At 30.5% G+C, this 22,868-nt stretch overlaps 1 protein-coding gene across 1 annotated transcript in view; it reads right to left on the bottom strand.

The window, feature by feature from the left end:
• LOC129966090 (dynamin-like) overlaps window positions 1-22,518 on the bottom strand; it is a 42,873-nt gene extending 20,355 nt beyond the window's left edge. The window contains exons 1-6 of the mRNA XM_056080467.1: window positions 22,303-22,518; window positions 17,878-18,046; window positions 10,178-10,251; window positions 7,969-8,115; window positions 5,721-5,924; window positions 2,716-2,814 (exon numbers count right to left, since the gene is read on the bottom strand). Coding sequence (XP_055936442.1) covers window positions 2,716-2,814; window positions 5,721-5,924; window positions 7,969-8,115; window positions 10,178-10,251; window positions 17,878-18,046; window positions 22,303-22,348 — 739 coding nt within the window. The 5' untranslated portion in view covers window positions 22,349-22,518. The remainder of the gene's footprint in view (window positions 1-2,715; window positions 2,815-5,720; window positions 5,925-7,968; window positions 8,116-10,177; window positions 10,252-17,877; window positions 18,047-22,302) is intronic.
• Between the last annotated feature and the right edge of the window lie 350 nt (window positions 22,519-22,868).

Raw genomic sequence — 22,868 nt, 5'->3', positions numbered from 1 at the left:
AAATACACAAAATTAAATGTGTTTCACTTACTTAAAAATTACGAATGTTATTGTTCTTGTTGAATTTCATCTTTCACATCGTCCAAATAATGAAAAAGGCGCCAGGTTTTATTGACCACTAGTTATATTGGACTATTTTGCCAATTTCATATTGTATTGAAAATGTTAAAAGATCAAAAGACGAAAGTAAAGAATCAACTAAACGCCTTCGATAACTAGCTGTTCATCTACATTTTTATATTTAAAATAATTAACAAAATACCAGCCCCCCAGGTATAACCAATGGAATAGATTTTGGCAATTTTTATGTCTTTGAAAGTTAATCACACTAAGGATATATCGTCAATGGTCCCCTACTCTCAACTGAGAAATTTCTCCCCATTCTTGAGAGAAATCTCAGAAATTGTACCTCACGCTACATTCTCTGTGAAGAATAGATATTGGCGGAATATCTGTCATTGCATTAACTCTCCAATTTTACCACTTTTTATTTAGTACTAGCCGCCTTTGGCGACCAGCCAGTTCGCCAATCTTAATGCTCGTTAAAATGTTAATAATTAAATATTTTATGTAATTCCTACTTTAATATCTTCTTCATCAAATATTTTAAAGCTTCAAATTTTGATAGTCATGTAATTCACTCTAAATAATATAAAGTCCTTCAGCCATAACATAATATGTATCTCTCTAATTTTCTGTTAGTTTCGGTAGAATTTATGCTTAAAATTAAAATGGAAATGACTAAACTGCAATTAATATAATAATATTTTTTACTGAAGCAAAGCATTTTTGTTAATAATATGATTACTGATAACAGAGTCACTGAGCGTTTAAACTTTATGGGCACTAAAGAATATCTTTCTTAAGTTATGTAATATCTCAAGAATTTGTCAACAAAATTATCTCAGATTCATCATGAACAGATCGATTAATTAACAATGTTTAATTTTAAATGCATCAAACTTTAAGAAAATAAAATGAATCGTTTAAAATAATCGGTCGAAAACAGGTTTAAAAAAACTACTTAAAAAACGATGTACTTAAAACTATAAGCATATACAAAAAATATATAACTAACATAAATACAATTTAATTAAAAAAGCATGCAACTAACCTAAAAATAATTTAAATCATCCGTTGATAACGGTTGTCATGGCAACAATCAGAACACAGTGCGCATGCGTGAATTTTCTTCGCCAGTTACGTTAACGCAAATGCGTGAATTTTTCTACGCCAGTTGGGGTAACGCTATGCAGATTATACATTTTTAATTTCCTTTATTCTGTGTTATTTTAATTCAAAAGTACTTCAGAATGAATTTGAAACATGGATTAATTAACAATGTTTAATTTTAAATGCATAAAACATTAAGAAAATAAACAGAATCGTTTGAAATAATCCGCCGAAACATATTAACCCTAGCCTCATTACTGTTGGGAGGAAAAAAAACGGAAACCTTACTCATTTGGCGGTGGAGAAAATGGAAGATTTTTTTGGCGGAAAAGTTGGCGGTGGGGAAAATGGAAGATTTTTTTGGCGGGAAAGTTAGTTTTTAATTAATAATTAAAATTCTAATTAAAAATTCGAAAAAAGGAACCCCAGGTGCACATTCCCGACCTCCAAGGTATACATGTACCAAATTTGGTAGCTGTAGGTCAAACGGTCTGGCCTGTAGAGCGCCAACACACACACACACATTGAGCTTTATTATAAGTATAGATAAAAGCTCGTAATTCTTTGATATGCCGTCTAGGATCGCAACTCCCTTTCACCTTCCTTTTCGAAAGATATCGCAATATTAAAGACAGAGGGTTCAAGGTCGTTGAAGGTGACTAGAATTAATAAGATAAACTACACCTCATAATAAAAACGGACTACATTTGAAGTTCTGAAATGACCTGAATCTTCGAAATCAATAAAATGGTTAAGGTTGGGAACTTTGCCGTGTATTTTTCCCATACATAAATGTATTGTGAGATAATGCTTTTATTTTCTCGTGAAAATGGTGGGTGAATGAAGGTGTCTGTTGCAATAAGTAAAACCGCAAGCGAGACTAATTAACAAATAATATTTTTTAAAGAGTAAGTAAGAGTAGTAAAATCAAAGAAGTGTGCTGTACATATCCGCCACAAAAACGCCAAAATCAAATGATTGAGCGAAAATTATTGAAAGCCAACGATTTCTTGACATCAGTATCCATTGTGTGAACAATTAACATAAAAACTTTTCGCACCGTTAAATTAACTTATTCAAAATATAAGAAAATAATAAAAAATGGCATTATTTTTAAATCAGGAAATGTGACTATTTCAAATATAAACATATCAGGCAACTATCTAAATCGAGTTCTCTCTAAATTTGACTGTGTTATATCTTAATTTAGATGGGGGGGGGGTCAGCAAATAGGACATCCAAATTTGGAACAGAAGGAATATATTTAATTAGTCTCCCAAAAAAAAAATACCAAACTAGATAAAATAGAGCAACTAATAATAATAATTTGATACAACATATTATACTAATTCTTAGTTACCAAAAGATACAGAAACAGTAAATAACATATTAAAAACTAAAATCTTTTTGAAAGCATTACAAAAAGAAATCATAATTTATTACAAGATAACCCAAAAGATCATTGTGCTTTAAAAGGCTTGTTAAAAAAACATCAAAGGATAGATATAGCAAAAAAATATTGAATAATGAAAGAATATATACCTTTGGCTAAAGGCAGAACCCGATTTTCCAAAATATCTCTAGCGTCTGTACCTCGATCCATTAAATCCAGTTTGGTCAGTACACACAATGTTCTTTCTCCTGAAATAGAGAACATTCAATCCCAAGTTTTAAAACTTATGAATTTAAATTTAAATATGTAGTCATAATGTTTTAATGCAATATTAGCTCAGTTAAAATCAAAACTATATTCCTTTCGCTTCGGGCATTTTTTAAACAAACTATTCCAAATTTAATCTTCTCAATTAAATAAGAAGATTAAATTTGGAATAAAAGTGTTTTAGAATGTACGAGAGATGGCTCGCTTCATAGTTTCTACACAAGAAAGCCACAGCTAATTGTAAATGTAAAAGTGACAACAAATTAAGACTTTTTTCCAAGTGTCTATTTGGAAGAAGAGTTGGTAGCTGGTATATATACTAGCAGTTGTTCACAATGAATCCTATTTACATAGCTCTGTTCTTTGATAACGGGGTGACCAGCTGTATCCAAATGTCCATTTGGCAGACAGTTTAATGTGCCAGCATCTTTCATATACTGTAGGCATTTTTTCTTCTTCTTTTAACTGTATCGCAAGAGTATTGTAACACCACCGACTGTCTCTCTCCTCAAAATAGTTGTATGTTTTAACTGGAAAGCAGCTTACTAAACTTCGATTATAAGATTAAATCATTTTTATTTAATTACATGCATTAACTCTGAACTGAAGCGAAATGGGCGATCAGAAAATCACGTGAAACAATGCAGCCAATTAATGAAATTCTTATTCTTAGTTACATCTATCTACGTTGTCACACTGCATTGCTATGTCGCATATTTTCAAGCTGACATGTTTTCTTTGAAATTGTGAAATGCAAAAAACGTTCAAAGCGCTCGACTGAGTAGATTATTGTGTCTAGACTACTAAATTTGGTAAGAGATTACTTCTTGTGCAGTATATGCACTCCATTACTTTCAATTTAATAAGCTTTTTAATTAATTAAATATTAACCAAAATTTAAACATCTTTCCATTTTAACTTCGGAGAATATTACTGCACCACACTGCATTTCACGTATTATTTTAAAAATCAAAGAATTCGCCTTACAGTGTAATCAATCTTCATTTAATTTGTTCCGTCATTTTAAAGCATTTTTTAAAAATTAATTTTAAATACAATTTATGCCAATGTTTTTCCTTCTTGTCATGAAATTCAAGCAATTTTATTTTATTATGAAAGCATGAACTCTTCGTGTTAATATTTGCTTTTGATAACGTAACGATAAATGAAATAAAGATATTTGATTTGGGTATAAAATTTACAGCAGAATTTTCACTTTCGCTTTATGTCAAAATGATAACGTTTTTAGATTGGCATCTTTTCTGTAAATTATGCGACGTAATACACAAAATGTAACCAAGCCAGGCGAAAATAAGATAGATGGATCTAGAATAAAGCATTATATCACGATGTTGCGAATTAGAAGACCTTTGATTGAAGTATCCCGCGTACGTTTAAAATTATTTTTGACCGAAAATCACAATTTTATTTGAAAGCCGGTTAACATTTCCGAAGTCGTTTTGACTTAATGACAATGAAACTGTTAACAATGCTATAAATGTTTTTCATTGCTTCTACTTAAAAGTATTTAAAATGTTTTTTCTATTTCGTTTCTCTTATGTTATTTATATGTTAATATTAATGTTGAATATTTGTTTTTTTATTTATATGTAAAGTATTCTTTTCAATGATTTTCAGCATAAATTTCTTTGTTTCCGATGATGTTGTAATTTTAGATTATTCTAAATCACTGAAACATCTTGATTTTTCTTTGTTTCTATAATTTCAGACAATAACAGCACAGAAAACATTTAAAAGACACTTATTACAGATATTAACTGATAGTAGCAATTACAAGTTAGTTAAAATGTATTTTCAAAACAAAACACAGAAAATATACTGGATATCTACGGTGCCAGCAGCAACGCTGATAACTAATACTCCTTCTAGAATGGAATATTTAAAATAAAGCAAGCTTTTTATAACGAAGGAATAACCAACACATTTAGAAAGTTTTTGTAGAAAAATTATTTTATACATTTCATTAAAGATTAAAAAGACTTTTTAAACCCACTTTCCTTGAAATAAAATTTTTCCTCAAAACATTTTTTTTCAAACACGATTGCAAAAATATATTTAAAATATCAACCAGAAATTTGATATACATTTTGTTCATAATACTATCCAGAGATTAAATCAAAATAAGATTCCAATGATGATGCATTGTAAAGTTATGAAGCCTTGAAATAAAGGCTAAAAATTACAAAACACTAAAAATTCATTTAATTTGTAAAAATTTCGAACATTTGGTGCAGCCCACCTGCATCAAATACTGAAAGATATGCCAATGCAATCGTGTGTTTAATCCAACATATCTTTTAAAAAAACGATCCAAATTAGTGCACAATTTTTTAAAAACGATCTAAATTAGTGCAAAAATTCATAAAAAATTTGAAAAAAAATTTAATTTATAATTTTTTTTTTCTACAATATGCTAATTTTTTGCATCAATATCATCTGAAAATGGGACAAAAATAGTTCAAATAGCATTATTTTTAAAAATATTCTGAAAGTAATCCGCTACTTTACTATGAGAGTATCGATTGCAGGGCCCGGCTTAGCCTAATTGGGACCCGGGGCAGAAACTTCTTTGGGGCCTCCCTCTATCTTTTTTTTGTCTTTCAAAAGCAATGTTTAAAAAAGTTCATTAGTGAAGGAAACGTAAAATAAACTTTATATTCGATTTTGCCCCCCCCCTCTGATATGGAGGGTCCGAGGCAACTGCCACGTATGCCCCTGCCTTAGTCAAGTTCTGATCGATTGCACAAAAATGTTTTTATGTTTTCGAATTCATTTTTTACCAGCGAGCTGCATAAAAGAGTTCAAAATTTAATTCACAGAAAACTTTTAATAAGTTTCAATAAGTGTAAACTGAAAGAAAACTTACGCTTCGGATCAACTCTACTAGCCATTTCTATAGCATCAGAAGTAGCAATGTCTTGATTGGCTGGACTCACAGCTAGGATAATGCTGTTGGGTTGCTCTATGTATTTGAGTATCATCCTTTCCACGTCCTCCACACTTTCCTTGGGCATGTCCGGAGTGACATTTTTAATAATGCCGGGCATGTCCACAAAGGTCAACTTCAGGACTATTAACAGAAAATTCAATACTTAATAAAAAATTCAGTTAGAAAATTAAACGTTCAATTAGAAATATCTCTAAACGTCTAATAATACAGTTAGTAATATCATTTTTACAATGTCAATCCACATGCACTTTTATATGCGTACTACCAAGTGCTGACAAAAATTCATATTTCACAATTAAATCTACCCTTATAAAAAATCAAACATTACTAACCACTCTCTCTATATAATCAGACAAAGATGAACATTGTAGATTTATTATCTTTCATATTTAACATCAGTTCTGCCTGTCTTGATAATATTAAGCGCATGAGCTCTTTCGAACGAAATGTGTCGATTTCTGGGAGGTTCACAGATTGCTTGTACACGAAGTACTTTTCCTCCAAATATAACAATTGAATAGGGTAACAACATAGCACTGAAATTATTTAATAAGTGGTTGTGCTTTAAGAGAAATCTTTAATTTTAATTGTGCAAGTAATCATAATTTATTTAAGAGATAAGGAAAAAAAATTCCTCTCGTCAAGTTGGAAGGGAAAGGTAGATTTCTTTTCATCTAAGTTACTATTTTCAAATTCCTTTCAATCCTTAGACAAAAACAAACGAGAATTGTCTTCTCGAAACATTCCAGCATGCCCTCCAATTAATTCCCTCTCTTCCCCGGCATAAAACTCTGGACCTCGGGTAAGTGTAATGAACACCATGCCACGAATTTGTAGCGTGCATGACATTCACTAATATTAGTCCAAAATTAAGGCTTGAAAATCACTTTTTAGCCACTAACTTCTAAAATTTTGCAATTATAGAAAAAAATTTTAAGCACAAAAGTTGTTTGTCTTAATGAGGCACAATTTCGGCTGATTGGAATTATTTTTCTATTTCGGCTGACTGGAATTATTTTTCTATCTTCACTATTAAGGAAGTTGTAGTGAAATGAAAATTTCGACTTCCCGTTTCCACCCCCTTTGAGTTAGATTTACAATTCGACGCTTTTACATTTCTAACAATATATTCCATGCCGATTACAATCCAAACAAAATTACTCTAGTTCACAAGATAACATGGGCAAAGCGTTTATGCATATATACACTTGAAAGAAGGATGGTTTTCGACTTCTAGGGACCATGATCAACGAAGAACTACAGCAATTGGCTTGAAGTCTTGTCATGAGAACCATTCCAATAGGTAGTCTTTCTATAGGATTCTACCTAAAAATGTAGAGTAAATTTACATATATGAATTAGTAAAATTCGACCCAGTAGCACAGTTTGTGTGGTAGAGCTGTTAGGGAATTACAATAGCACAAAAGACGAAGGATGATTAATGAATTTTCTGGGTGTTTGAGACCTTAATGTTCAAATCCTTTGATGTAAATGCTGTCATTTGTATTCTGTTATTCGAAGAATCTGGTTGATAAATTCTTTAGATATTTGTTAATCGTTAGGAGATTAATGTCTTTGCATATGTCTATATTATTATCGTTATTAGATAAAAATATTAGTGAATTTCCATTCTATTCATGGACAAAAAGCATGATGTTTCACATAAATAAGCATATAATACTGTGGTGAAAAGCTTATAAGCCAGATAACAGCTACGAAACATAAGCAATTGCTTTTGTCTTGTGGTCTTGTTACTCGGCTGCGAACCACAAGGTCCCAGGTTCTATCCTCGCTCATAACAATCCATCACAGTACATTCAAATAGATAAAAACACATTCATGGATAAAAGTTCTCAACCCATTTCCTTTTGCATTTTTCAATCTTTTTTCTTTTCTTTTTTTTTTAAGTAACTTATGGGTTCAACTTACTTAAAATTAACATGATGATTTTATATCTTAACATGTTATTAACATCTCTTACTAATTAGATAATCCCTTCATTATTATTGTGAAAGATTTATTCAATTAGTGCGAGTTATGACAGATAAAGTGTAAAGGTTATTATAAATGAGAAATTGATTGACATAACTTAGAATTTATAAGTGAACTCAGTTGGCAGCCCAGTTTTCAATTCAACCGAATTGAGAATCTGAAAATTACTTACCGTTAGGCGCGTAAATCTTCAAGCTGATAGGCTTCGAGGAGAAACCATTAGGTCCAGGATCTCGCATCGTCTCATCCTTTATTTCTTGTTTTACTCTTTCGAAATCTGTGAATCGTTCACTCCCTCGATGCAGAAATTCAGCATATACTGGAAAACAAATCCAAAAAATAATCAATACTTTTAACTGTCATCTTTGATCTACAAAAACTAGCCTGAAAAGCATAATACTTCTTAGTTAGTTACTTTAAAATAACTTGTATAATATGATATCTTACCAAGGCAGTTTACTTTTTATTGAAATATCACAAATTTATTAATATATAAAGATTTTTTTTTGAGGTGTTAGAAGCAATTCGTGAGATAATTTTGTTTTTTAGATTAAATTTTTTAATTAAAAAAAATTGTATATTCTGTTGTTGTTGTTTCTTATGGCACTTGCCATGGACAAGCCCGCTGTTCGAAGACAGACAATTTAAGCATGAGGGGGAGCGCCTCTTGTTTCTATAGTAGCGCCATCTAGGGCCAAGAGAACGACTTTAACTACACACAGGTCACAACCCTTTTTACAAGGCTGACTTCATTCACGCATTCACAGATAGTAATTTAGACCTGAATCAGAGAACGATCACCCCTAATCCAGTACCCCCAGTGGTATTTCTCTCGACATGGAGGACTTTGTGACCACGACAGATGTATACGTGCGTCAGCCACCAAGTACGCGGGGAATCTTCGGCCGGCGGGGTTCGAACTCGCAATCTAAGGAACGCGAATCCAACACTCTACCAACCAGGCTATCATATTGAAGGTTTCTTTGTTTTCTTTTTAAGAAATACTCAAAGATAATATCAAATAATTTAATTCTGAAATATTCATTTTTAGTAATGGATAGAACGGTATCGTATAAAAATTGAAGGGTTTTTGATGTAGCTCCAACTTAGGGTAATTTGGAGTTACATTTATTATCATGTGGTAAAATAAAAACTTGTTCGTTTAGTGTCAGAAAGATGTAGCCCCAATTGTTAGTTCAGGCGTTGCTCAAGCGATGGAATTGTTTGTCTCATTAGTTTGTTGCAATATAGAGGTAGCTCCTGGTGCTACGCCATTTTCCCCCACCGATTGTGCTTTCGAAAACACTGAAAAACGTACAAGGAAAGTAGAAAGAGTTTTTCTACCGTGTGAGTATAATGGTATCATAGAGAAGACAAGTAAAAAGTTTGTTGTTAGAAAAGTTACATAAGGAATGATTTTCAACTTCGTTGACCTCTTAAAAGGTTTCTTCCAGAAAACTTCTTACATCATTTCTAATGGTGACAAAGGTATTTTATAAAGAAATATAGAGTTTTTACTTATGAAAAATCACAAATTAATACAGGAAACATTATGTAGAGAGTGTTGGGCTACTCTGTAACGAGACAATAAGAATATTCACCATCTAAAACATTACTCCATTTCTGTTAAACAAGATTCAGCCATCTTACTCTCACTCTCTTCCATTTATGAGCCCAAAATACAAAGATGTAATGGAACGAGCTCGCAAATACGTGCCACAAAATGATATGTAGTTAGTTCTACGATGGCCTACAACCCAACGACACAGCAGATGAGTCCGACGTTATAGAGTGTGATGATTAATGGGAATATTTTTTTTTGTTTTTAAAGCCAAGTATTATATATATGTTTTGTTAGTTTACTTTATATAATTAATAATATCATAATAAACTGCATTTTTATTGCGAAATATTTTTCACAGAGGTAGACAGACTATTTATTTGGTTGCAAGAAAGAGGCAGCTCCAACATTCCAACATGTGCCACGTCATCTGCAAAACATATGTTTGAGTGAAAATACTGTCATAATATGTAGGAGCAATTAAGGAGATTGATCAAAAGGAAAATATTCACACAATTTGGAATTTAGAACTTACAAGCGTTTTTTACGGTTTTCTGCAAACGAATAATTGGAGCTACCTCCTTTTTAAAACAAACTCTTCGATTCGTAAATGCACGAACACTTTTGGGAACCATTCTCTATACTAGGCAGCACTGATGATGTTTCAGATTTATTTTGACTTGATGAATTAATACAATAATTTTGAAACATTTTATATTATGCATAAAAACAAACACAGTGCTTAAAGTCAACATTCCTTTACATAATAACGTATACTTGTATGCACATAATGCGATGTAACATATAAAATAGAGCATACCTTCATCATTCGGATGCAACTGAATTATGGTAGGACGTCTAGTCACAGTACCAGTACCACGAGGAAGGAAATCTCTGCAAAAAAGCGATTAAATTCTGAAATAATGTTAAACACGCATGCAGAAATAAAACCATTGTTTAAGTTATCAGTACTACAATAAACTTTTTCTTAAATAGATCTGATTACTGACAGAGCAGTCGCAATTATAACAGCTATTTTCCATTTTTTTTTTAATTTGCTAATATTAAGCTTGCATCTTGTTCGTAAATCAAATATTTTGATGTCTAATATTTTTAATGTAAAACTACTTTTGTATAAAAATATTATAATTCACAAAATCGTTTTATGGTTTGAAATGCTTTTAATTAAAATAAGAATATCAGTTGAACCAAAGATTGCAGAGACATTTGAAATACAGTTTAAACAAAATTTTGTGAGGTAAATAAATTTAAATTTACATGTAGAATATTTAAATATGACCATTCTTTGTCATCTTACAAAATAAAATATTTATGAATTTTCTAAAAAAAAAAACTAATAAAATAAAAGCACGTTTCTGTTAAAATAATATGCAGGAAGAAATACAAGTAAATATTTTAGCGTATTATATTTTGGCTCATCAACGGTGCATTCTATAATAATGTGGTATTTTAATTTATTTACATGGTAAAGTAATGTGGTCCATTGCAAATATTGTGGTTATTTTATATAGTTTCATAGATTAATGTAGAAAAACTTTTAGAAAATGTCTAGACGAATTTTGATTCTGTATTTGATTTATTTTTCAGGTGCATAAGAATTCAGTAAAATCTTTCCATTCATATATATGATCATATACTCGACATATTCATATATACGATATATTCATGAATCAATTTGCACATATTTTGCATATATACGCAAATTGATTCATGGATATGTAGAATTTCTATCATTTAATTTTTTTTATTGTGATTATTGGCATGATATGCCGAATTTCTATCTAGTTCTTTATTATTCTGTTTATTCAGATATATATGTCTATTGAATATCACACATCTAACTATTTTCATGTTCATGTATGTACATGTACAGGAGGCTACTATGATCAGATGATAAGGTCTCCTCTGAAAGGTTGCATGTTCCAAATGTTCAATGCAAGTTTCTATGTTTCACCAAAGCCTAGTGCAGGTTAAATTCTAAGGGATCATATGTCTTCCCACAGGTGTGGAGCGGAAGTTTCGAGAGGGGATGCCGGCTCACGTGTCGATCTCATTATCTGACAACAGTTCAAAATTACAAAGTATGTTATAAAATAGCCCTCTTACTGCTTCGAAAACAGGAAATAAATATCACTAAATTCAACTTAACTCACATACAAATATAAAAGTCTAAAAATGTGTTCTGGGGTCTTGGAAGTATAAATCATGGATGAGATTAAAAATTCTACGTTGGGTATTTTGACATTTATATTTCTTTCTCTCTATATATTTATTGTTAAAAAACAATAAATTAATTGATTCTTATTCCACAGTTGTATAAAAGTAAGGATCCCTTAATTATATTGAATTAGTCATATAAATTAATATTATTAGCAATTGTGCTTTTAAAAAAGATTTATCAAAGTTATTTATATGTGAGACAACGTATAACTAGAATTTTTTTTTTATATCTGTTAATCAGAATATCAGAGAGCGAGGTTGTTCTTGCATTATCATTCGACCACTTTTACAAACACTAAGAGAAATACAATATACTAATTTCGGTACTTTTCCATTATACTGGCGCAGGCGATAAAATCGCCAATAATGATGTAACTAACGCCAAATAGAATATCGCCGCTGGTAACCTTTTGCTTGGTGTGATTTGTTCCGGCGACTGTGTGTTGTCGCCAAAAAAGTCTGCTTGGCGAGATTTGCGCCGGTATAATGGAAAAGTATCCTACTTTCATTACTTACTGAATTACAGTACACTCCCGATTATCCGCGGAATTGGGTGGCGCGGCCGCCGCGCATAACAAAAATCGCGGATAATCCCAAAAAAGCTAAAAACGGGTATAGCAAAAGAGAAAACAGTCATTCCAACTTTGAAAAATCGTTTTATGTACAATAAAACGTAAAATAAACAGCGGGAAATGTTTAACTAACGCTTAATATTTTAGTATATCACTCAAAACTAACCTAAAATGCATTTTGTTAATGAAAACAGAAAAGTGCTTTGTACTTACGAGAGGCGTCAAGGATCACAACAAGGATACACAGAAAAATGAATACATATGTACTGTTTTAATACTGTAATGTCTTATGTAATTACAAAAGCATAACTGTAAAACTACAGCTTTTTGAAGAAATCAGTCATTTGTGTTTGCTTCTTGCTTTGGAAAAATTTTCTCTTTGCTTGGAAGCAAAAAAAAAAAAAAAAAAAAACATTTAGTGCTGCAGGCGCGGATAACCCGCCCGCGGATAATCGGGAGTCTACTGTATTATTCTTGCCCTATTTTATAAGTGGTATTCACGACCAAAGCATAAATTTTTACTTTTTCTACGAAATGTGGAGAAAATAGTATAATAGTCAAAAAATTGGAATTTGTGATTTTGATGAATCTTTACGTCTCAGAACTCCCCAAGGTCGAACATAATAATTTTTGGGATTATGTTTGTCTATGTGTGACAAAAGCGACTCGGAAACCAGCTAGAAGAGTGAAATTTAGTATACGGTCTTTGCTTCAAACTTATAGATTTTTACTAAATTATAAACAGATACGTTAAGAGGACATCTTTCTGTCCGGCTGTCTGAATATAAGTTAATACGATAACTACAAACGAAAAGAACTAGATGGATATAGTTACGTACACATATTTCACATATATAGTGTAAGCACCTAACAAAATTTGAGTCAAATTCAATAATGGGTTAATTTTCAGTCACTCTTGTGGTGTATTCTAATGAGCGGGGATAGAACCTGGGACCTTGTGGTTCGCAGCCGAGTAACATGACAACAATACAAAAGCAATTGCTCGTGTAGCGTAGCTGTTAACTGGCTTATAAGCTTTCACCACACTCTGCACTTTCAGAAATATATAAACAAGATAACTCAAAAACTCAATGATTTAAATCCATCAAATTTGGTATGTGATGTTGCGACTACAAGTGTGGTTCTGAGTCAATCCATTGGAGAAAATCGCGTCTAAAACTCAAATTCGATTTTCGAATACTATTTACCGCACACCAGGGATTAATCACCAAAAAACGTGCCAGGGATCACACGATAGATTCAGTAAAAATGATAAATTCAAGTTAAAAGTTGATATTTCGTAACTATTGCACTTCAATGCCATCCAAGGCGTTCTCTGGTCTAATATTTTTATTAGAGAGATGCAAGAAAGTTTTTTGGGGACATCTCACTCTGGTTTGCCTTCAGAAATTACAAATATTCCATAATGGATTCCGGCATAAAGGAAAAATGTGATAGCTTTTGTAGGTCAAAACAGTTCTGGTGTACCTATAATTATTTCTTGGTGCAGAAGTCTCACTTTTTGTTCCAAAACATGAGGAGGTGAAGATTAATTACATCCCGGATGTCTAAGGGATTTGATTCTGTAAAGATAACCTCTAAACATGAATCTCGATTCTAGTGACCAATGCGTTGTTTAAAACCACACCGGCTTTATTTCTTTTAAAAATTGCTGACGAAGATAAGTGGATTTCTGTCAAGGCTGTTGTCTAGGACAACTGAATATTAGAGAGGACGCAAACAGGTCAATTAAAAAACTATGAACCTAGCTGCCCCCAAAAATATGTAAAAATATAGATTCTATAAATTATATTAGGATAGCTATATATATGTTTACTTGAAATTACTAAAATCATAATTAATACAGTAATAAAGTTTTTATGTACTGAAATATTAATTATTCATTTAATTGGTTGTGTTATAGTCTTCTAAGAGCTGCTGTAAAATTATGTTATATATTTTTGTTTGATCTGTTATATATTTTTGTTATATTTATTTGAAATTTATTATTTTCAAAAAATTTATCATAATAGTTTTTACTTTTACTTGTAAGTAAAAGAAATTATTAACTAATAGTTATAGTTCATTTTTCAAAATTTCTTTTAACTCCCCCCCTTATATGCAAGTTTAAAAAATTAAAGAATAAAAACACATATATTTTCAGAAAGTTACCGTTAAAATAAAATTAATTAAACTATAATAAATCATTAATATGATGATTAAGTTAAAATGTTTTTAAATTTCTGGGTACCCATCATTTCTGCTATTTGATTTTCCCTGACTTTTTTTTGACATCTCCAAGTTTTATAATAAATCTGACTTTTTTCGGATGTTTTTAATATCTTCATAATGATATTGCTTTCATTTTTTTTATTTATAGCACACTATGATCTTAATTGTATTTTAAAATTTAGTAGAAAATTTATTCTACTCTTTTATCTAAAATCAATATAATATAAAGTCGAATGCTCAGAAAACAAAACAAAAAAAATCATGATCATTTACTGAATTTCAAATAAACTCCAATACTTCTTTTTTTACGATTATATTAACCAATATTAAAAGATGCATGCCAACCTAGATGGACTTTTAGTCGGTCTAGTTTAATTGGTTAAGTTTTAGTCATAATAACGTCCCGTTTTAAAGCAACACTGGGACTATTTTGGGATACTCTTCGAAATTTTGTTTCTGGCGAAATCATATCTCAAAAATGTCTGTCCGATTTACTCACGGAAGATGCAGTACGAAAATAAATGACGTTGCAGAGTGTTTAAGAATGAAATTATTTGTTTCCTTACAGTGGGATCGTCCCGCCCCTATCCATAGCGTTCACTAACACACAAATCAGGGCTGAACACTGATTCTACTAACAGAAAAAAAAACAATTTAAAAACACAAAATGATATCACTGTATCAAATTAAGAAAAATTATTTCAATAATAGCAAAATTGCGCTAACTTTTAGTCTGCCAACTATAGTAACAATCACTTGTACGTAGGCAGAATACTTAAACAGAAAATACGTACAGAAAAATTGGAAAATAGATCCTTATTAATTTTTTTTCTTTATTGTACAAAAAAAATCTTTAGAAGTATAAATATTCTTTAAAAAACGATAGCACGAACGAATTTTGTAAATTTTTATGGCAATCAATTTTATATACAGCCAACGCATATAAGAAAAATGCTGCTCTTTATATAAAAAATTTTTTAAAGGAAATTACAAAATGAATGTGTATTTTAATATAGCATTTTGCGTTTAATATCATTTTAAAATTATAGAGCATTTAATTAAATGTACGAAAAATTTTAAATAAAAAAAAACCATCGAAAGAAAAGAAAAAAATAATAGCAATAACGTCCATTCCATGTCGTCCATAACTTCTATTTATTTGAAGAATTTCGAATGCATAATGTTTAAAAACAAGAAAAAGAAATATATTAAGAAATTATGACTAATAATGTTCGATGCTTCATAATTCAACAAAAAGTGAGTATCTCTGAGAAGTGAAAAAAAAATAATTTTGGTAATATAACATATGATTTGGCAACACATTTAAATAAAACAAACTGTTTGGGAATTATAATAAATGGAACAGCATTTTACATCCATTTTAAAATAGCTTTGATTATTAATATTCAAAACTCATACTTCCGTTTTCATAACATATATGACAGATTTGACGTTCGTAGGAAAATTCGGGAGATAAAAAAGAAGAAAAAAAAAAGCTCTGTATATTGTTTTCTTTTTAAACAATAAAAAAAAACTACTAAAATTTAAAATCATAAGAATGGTGAGAGTTGGGCCTCATTTAGGCTGCTTTTTCCCATAAAAAGCAAAAGCAAAATTACTTTCGCTGATTATTTCGGCAGTTTCTCGTCCTGAAAAAAAAATTTCAAGGAAAATATTATATATTTAAATATATGCGATATATTAGTATGGTGGTTAATCTTTCTTTTCCATCGTAGCCCCTAATGTTACCAATTTTATAGTACCTTAACTGTTTTGGCTAAATGCTCAATGTATTCTCTCAGTTATGATCCATCTAATATTGAAAAATGAAAATTAACAGTGCAAGACCATAAATAAGGCAAGAAAACGTGATGAAGGGGCAAATTCTTTTAGATAAGTATATATAATACTAGCCGCCTTTGGCGACCAGCCGGTTCGCCCATCTTAATGTTCGTTAAAATTTTAATAATTAAATATTTTATGCAATTCCTACTTTAATAACTTCTTCATCAAAATATTTTAAAACTTCAAATTTTGATATATAATTCACTCATAATATTATAAACGCCTTCAGTCACAACGTAATATGTATCTCTCTAATTTTCTGTTAGTTCCCGTAGAATTTATACTATAAATTAAAGTGGAAAGGATTAATCTGCAATTAATATAATAATATTTTTTACTGAAACAAAGCATTTTTTTGTAATATGATTACTGAAAAGAGTCACTGAGCGTTTAAACTTTATGGGCACTAAAGAATATCTTTCCTAATTTATGTAATATTTCAAGAATTTGTCAACAAAATATTCTCAGATTCATCATGACCAGAACGATTCATTAACAATGTTTAATTTTAAATGCATCAAACATTAAGAAAATAAAACGAATCGTTTAAAATAATCGGTTGAAAACAGGTTAAAAAAACTACTTAAAAAACGATGTACTTAAAACTATAAGCATATACAAAAAATATATAACTAACTTAAATACAATATAATTACAAAAACATGCAACGAACCTAAAAATAATTTAAATCGAGTCCGCTTCCGTTGAAATGTAAACAATCATAATACAATGCGCATGCGTGAATTTTCAACGCCAGTTGCGGAACGCAAATGCGTGATTTTTTCTACGCCAGTTGGGGTAACGCTATGCAGATTAGAAATTTTTAATTTCCTTTATTCTGTTTTATTTTAATTCAAAAGTACTTAAGAATGAATCTGAAAGATCGGTTCATTAACAATGTTTAATTTTAAATGCATCAAACATTAAGAAAATAAATAGAATCGTTTCAAATAATCAGCCGAAAAATCTTAAGCCTAGCCTCATGACTGTTGGGAAAAAAAATTGAAGCCGTACTCATTTGGCGATTTGAAGATTTTTTGGCGGGAAAGTTAGTTTTTAATTAATAATTAAAATTCTAATTAAAAATTCAAAAAAAGGGCTATCCTATCTTTTAAGTTAGATCAAACTGCACACGGTGTGCAAATTTGATTAAAATCGGTTAAGTAGTTTAGGAGTCCATCGCGGACAAACAACGTGACACGTAATTTATATATATTAAGATAAAAAGTAAGGCCAATAATAAGTTAGTTAACCCTTTCTAGGGCTGTGGGAAGTATGCTTCACACCAAATTTATCGATATTTGTATGAAATTATGTAGGTTGGCATCAGTTCTGACAAATTTTTTTAGAAAGACAGAAACTTAGATGCTTCAGTTCTTTATCTTACGCAAAATAATGTGTCTTGATTTGTTACTTAATTATTAATGAACCAAATTAATTAATTAATCAAATTAAATTTATCTAATAAGTTAAACGAATCCCTTTTCTTATTCTAATTTCAAGATTAAAAATATTTTAACATAATATGACTAGAAAAAATGGTCCTTTCAAGGGTTAATTGACACAAAACAGTAATAACAAATATTCTCACCCGAAGCGGGTAGTAATTAAATAAAGAGAATATGCTTACCTGCCGATGATGCTCTCCAATACACTACTTTTTCCGGAACTCTGCCCCCCTTCAACTACTATTTGAGGCAGGGGCACTTCGAGCAGTTTGCCGTTGGAAGTAAGCTTGTTTTGCAGCTTATTTATTACATCAATTACATCGGCTTCATTTCCCTTCCTTTTGACAAATTCTTAAAAAAAAAAAAAAAATCATAACTGCAATATATTATTTAGCAACAGAGTATTAAATGTAAAATAGCATTTGGAAATTTCTAATGGAGAAATAGATTTCTGTTAATTATAGATTCAAATAATTGAAAAAGCAAGATGAATAGTTGTTATCAAAACAATTATAGTACTACAGAGATATTCAATAGGTAGCACTAATTGTTTGCGTTCCTCATTGCAACAAGTTGTTTGAACTTGCGTAAATTGTCTGTTAATTGTTTTCATTATATTTTTTAATTCTTTAGTTTCGGCTTTACTTCCAGACAGTGGGATAATTGGGGTCGGGCAAGCAGGGCAAAATTGCGCCCAGGGAGCAAGGGGTGCAAAATAGTAGAATAAATTAGCTATATTTCATAAGAAGTATTTTTTTTTCTTCCTCAGAACTGAAATAAAGCTTTTAGAAAACCAAAATGAATATTTTTTATTTTATTTTAATATTTCTATATATTCAGTTATCTGAATTAATTCGCAAATTCAAATCGTTAAGTTTTCAATGCAAACATTGTTTCTGTCAACAAAGCGAACCATGAACGTTTGAAATACTTTCTGAGCAAATGTATCTCCATAATAAAAGTGAATCATGCGAGTAGCGATTGATCAACTAGACTCAACATGGAATTGAAGGTCATATAGTATATTGAAGGTCATATTTCTATTCTTCAAGCGTTCTTATTAATCAGCAATAAAATAAGTCTTTCGAAATACTTAACGAATTCTTAGAATTGCTTAAAAATGAATAGCTAAGAAAAAAAAATTTCAAATCGTTTCAAAAGTTTTTAATGAAATTTTGCCACGCTTACTCACGAAATGTTTGATATTATTATTATTATTGTAAACAGTTCTAAAAAAAGATTTAAATAAGAAGTCAGTTATTTGTGTGATAGTACTAATATAATAAAACATGTAAAACCAGTATGCATTCATTCCGTTGATCTCTTCAGGACAGAAATAACCGCTGAATTCTTACAGGGCCCTCCTCTAAAATGGTCATCTATAATGTACATTTCGATTTGTCAGTCATACGATTTTAAATGTTAAATAGTCAATAGGATTTTAAATTCTTTTGCACATTTCAGTTATATTTTCCTTTTATAACTTCTATATATATTAGTTAATTTTTATAAATAATTCAATTAATCAATATTATAATATTATGGGATTTTCATAATGTGCAATGCCGAAATACCGGACTAGACTGCCCAAGAGCCAAATCTTTGTCTAGTCAAATTTTAAATTAATGATGAGAAATTTTTAACCACCGATTAAAACAAGTACAAAATGAATCAGAAGATTTGTCCTGATTTAGTTGAGGTTTAGACATTATTAAATATTATTATTCATTTAAATTTTTGAAATTCTAAGCCACGATTTCGAAGCGATCAATGGATAAAGAGAGGTATATTTGCTCGGGTACAAAACCGCTTGACTTATTTTCAAGACAGAACCTAAACCTAGCGGGTTTCCCTCAATTTTGAAAGTCAAATCTGATAATGGGGCGAAAAAATTGAACAATTTTCCTAGCACTAGTTAATTTTTACTAAACTAGCGAGAATTATCGAAAGAAAAAAATCATATCCTGCACCAGATGTCACATTTGCTACACCACTATAACAGACATGATTTCGAAAAATAATGTCTTAATTATTCTCCATAGATAAAGGATACTTGTGAACTAGTGTTATAGTGGTGTGCTTTCGTCTTCTAACTTTTAAACAATCACACTTTCAGAAATGGTTCAAGAGAGTGCGATCTTCAGAAGGTAGTGATAAAAATGTTCCCATTTACGGTTAACTCCTAAAAATTATTACTCCTGTAACTAATCGGTTCTCATGAAAAGATCTCAGAAAAACACCTGCTATTTCTTCGGCCACAATTCTTAATAATCTCCTCATTCAGATTGCATATATAAAACGTTTCACTAAAGTTATTTTTATAAAATAGTAAATGGCGAAGGATATGTCATAAACTAGTAGGTGAAAATCTCAATCTAGTTCGTAGATGGTTTACACAACTCAAAGAGGTTGGAGATCTCAAATTGATTAAATACAAAAGAAATTTCCATAAAAATTGTTAAAATTTTGCCTTGAAAGCAATTTATGAATTGAATTTTTTGATAGTTACCACTTTTTAGAAATTACCCTCCACACCTTACTTTTATAGATTGCCGTTTAACCCAGAGATGAAACACATTTCGTTAACCGTTTCATTACTGATCCGGCCCAATCAGTCCAGTGAATTCCAATCTGGCGAACCACTTTCTGTTTCAAACAAGTGTTGCAGGATGTAAAGAGAGGACAGCTTTGGTTAAACCCCGTTTTAAACATAACGGAAACTGACTACTAATTTGAAACCGAAATTGGCCGCCCGCCAGGATAAAATTTACACCTTTGTTGGTTCTGGTTCAGTAGAGAAAGGGTTAAGAACCTCGCGGAAATTATATTCGCTAGCAATGTATCGCCGCCCAAGAGATCTAGCCACTATAAAATTAGGGAAAGAAAATGTTTCGGAGAAGGGGGAGTTGAAGTTTTCTTCAATCTATTCTCCCTTAATTTCTCTATATTTGCTTCTATTTAACCAGAAGAATTAGTTGCGTCATTGCTTGCCTCACAATCAAAATATTTTGGCTTAAAATTGCATCCAGATTTTTTTTTTTATAATTTGGATCAAAGTATATTTAGGGATCGATATCAGCCCGTATAGAAACATTTCAAATCATATTTCAATTTTGTTACTCTGATTTCATCCATGGTACAGAAATATGTATGTAAACATGTTTTAGCAGTTGCATGGACGAATAGAAGAAACTTTTGAAACTTCCAATTTATTTCATTACGCAAGTCAATTTATGAACAACGGAAAAACGATGATAAAACTGACGCCCGTTCACATCGCGATACAAGAGCAGAAGAGAGGGAAATTTTCTCTTCAGTCGTTTCGCTATGAGATTTTGATAGGGATTTCTTTACAATTTGTCGATTTATGTTATTGGAACCTTAGGTATCTTTAAAAGAATGCTGCAAGCATTAGGGATTTTTTTTATGTCTTCACTCGGAGCGTGAGAAAATGTTGAAACCATCAGTTTTTTTGAGTACGTGTAAAATTAATTAAACAAAAAGTGGGAATAAATAATTGGCAAATAAGAAAACATTTTTTAATGAAGTTAATACCGGCTAAATTTAGATAAAAATTCGGAAATTAATTAAAATTTAAATTAAATTAAGAGATATCATTACATGTATGTGGCCTCGTAAAAGGATTGCATGAGATTTATTCAGTTTATTCTATGCAGAATAAAACTGAACTTCGTTTCCCGGCATATCGAGCGGAATTTTAAAAATTAAATACTAAATAAAACAACTTAATACTTTAAGTACCTAAGAAAATTAAAAATTTAATTAAAAAATATTAGATACATTTTTAGTATTTAATATCTTGAGTAATTAACTAATTATTTAGGCCAGGGACCAAATTACATAAAATGTCGCCCATCTCATCTTATCTTACTATATAAAGTTAGACATTTAACCACAGATTAAAGTTTTAACTCAAGGAAAATGAATATTCCATTTAGATGCAAAGCCAACAGTTTCGAACCTGTTTGGAGATGTGCACATAATAGTTAAAATCTGAATTTCGAGTATTTCGATGCAATAATTTTTATGATATAGAATATAGTTTCAACAGGGTTTCAATTATTTCATGGCATTGACACATCTTTGTCAGTTAATCTAATATATCTCACCGAGAAGATATAGAGATCGACAGCTAATCTTTATATATTAAATATTTCAATAAAATGCACTTTAAATCATAAGTCAAGGAGTTACAATAAAAATAATTTTAGCCAACAAGAATAAAACTAAAATTATTTTACAGCAGTGTTTGCAATGATATTATTAAAATGTATAAATATAAAATATTATGAATTAAAATATTAAAATTAAGTAGATTGAAAATAGAAAATAATGCCGAATTTAAAAGGTTGATTATAATACATATTTTCTGCAGTATTTAAGAAATGTAATCACATTTTCAATGTTAATACTCAAAACAAACAAACACCGATTTAACTGATTTTCAATTTTACAGACAATTCTTTAGTTCAATAAATGAGTAAGTATTTGATTATTTTGATTGAGTTACAAAGACATTTTCCGTTATATTGCAGAAATTAAAAACTTGAATAAAAAACAATTAAAATTTCCAAAACAAAACTTACTTAATTCCGATCGTCCATTGCATCGCCTTCGTGGGGTAGAATACATTTTTAACAATAAAATATAACGTTTAAAATCACTCTAAGGAAGAGTATGAAATCCTCCTCAATGCACTATCTTTCAAAACTTGAATGAATACACAGCTACTACGCTTCGAAGAGGACGGAATTTAGCCAACACATCAAATAAATCGTTACAACTGAGTTATGCGTTGGCGCCAAAAAGTTCCAGAACTGCTGATGAGAGATTCGCCACATTCCATTGATATACATTAGCTAACTGTTCGGCTTCGTAATCATTTTTCATTTCCTAATAGACATTTAATCCAAACAAGAATAGTTATGACTTGCTCATTTCAAACAGTTTGGAATATTGATGGTATGTATCTTTACTGTCCTATCCGAAGTAACATTTTATTTCATTCTATAAGTAGAAGGTCTTAACTCTTCTTATTATACATTTCTTGAAGCTGTGATATTCAAATCAATATATATCTTTTTTGTATTTAATAACAAACTTTACAGATCATTAAAACATAAATTTCACTTTACGCTGTATAAGTCAATCA

This window comes from Argiope bruennichi, chromosome 4 (assembly GCF_947563725.1).
Source record: "Argiope bruennichi chromosome 4, qqArgBrue1.1, whole genome shotgun sequence".
Classification (NCBI taxonomy): domain Eukaryota; kingdom Metazoa; phylum Arthropoda; class Arachnida; order Araneae; family Araneidae; genus Argiope; species Argiope bruennichi.
The sequence above is the reverse complement of the archived record's forward strand: the minus strand, read 5'-3'. Positions and strand labels throughout refer to the sequence as shown.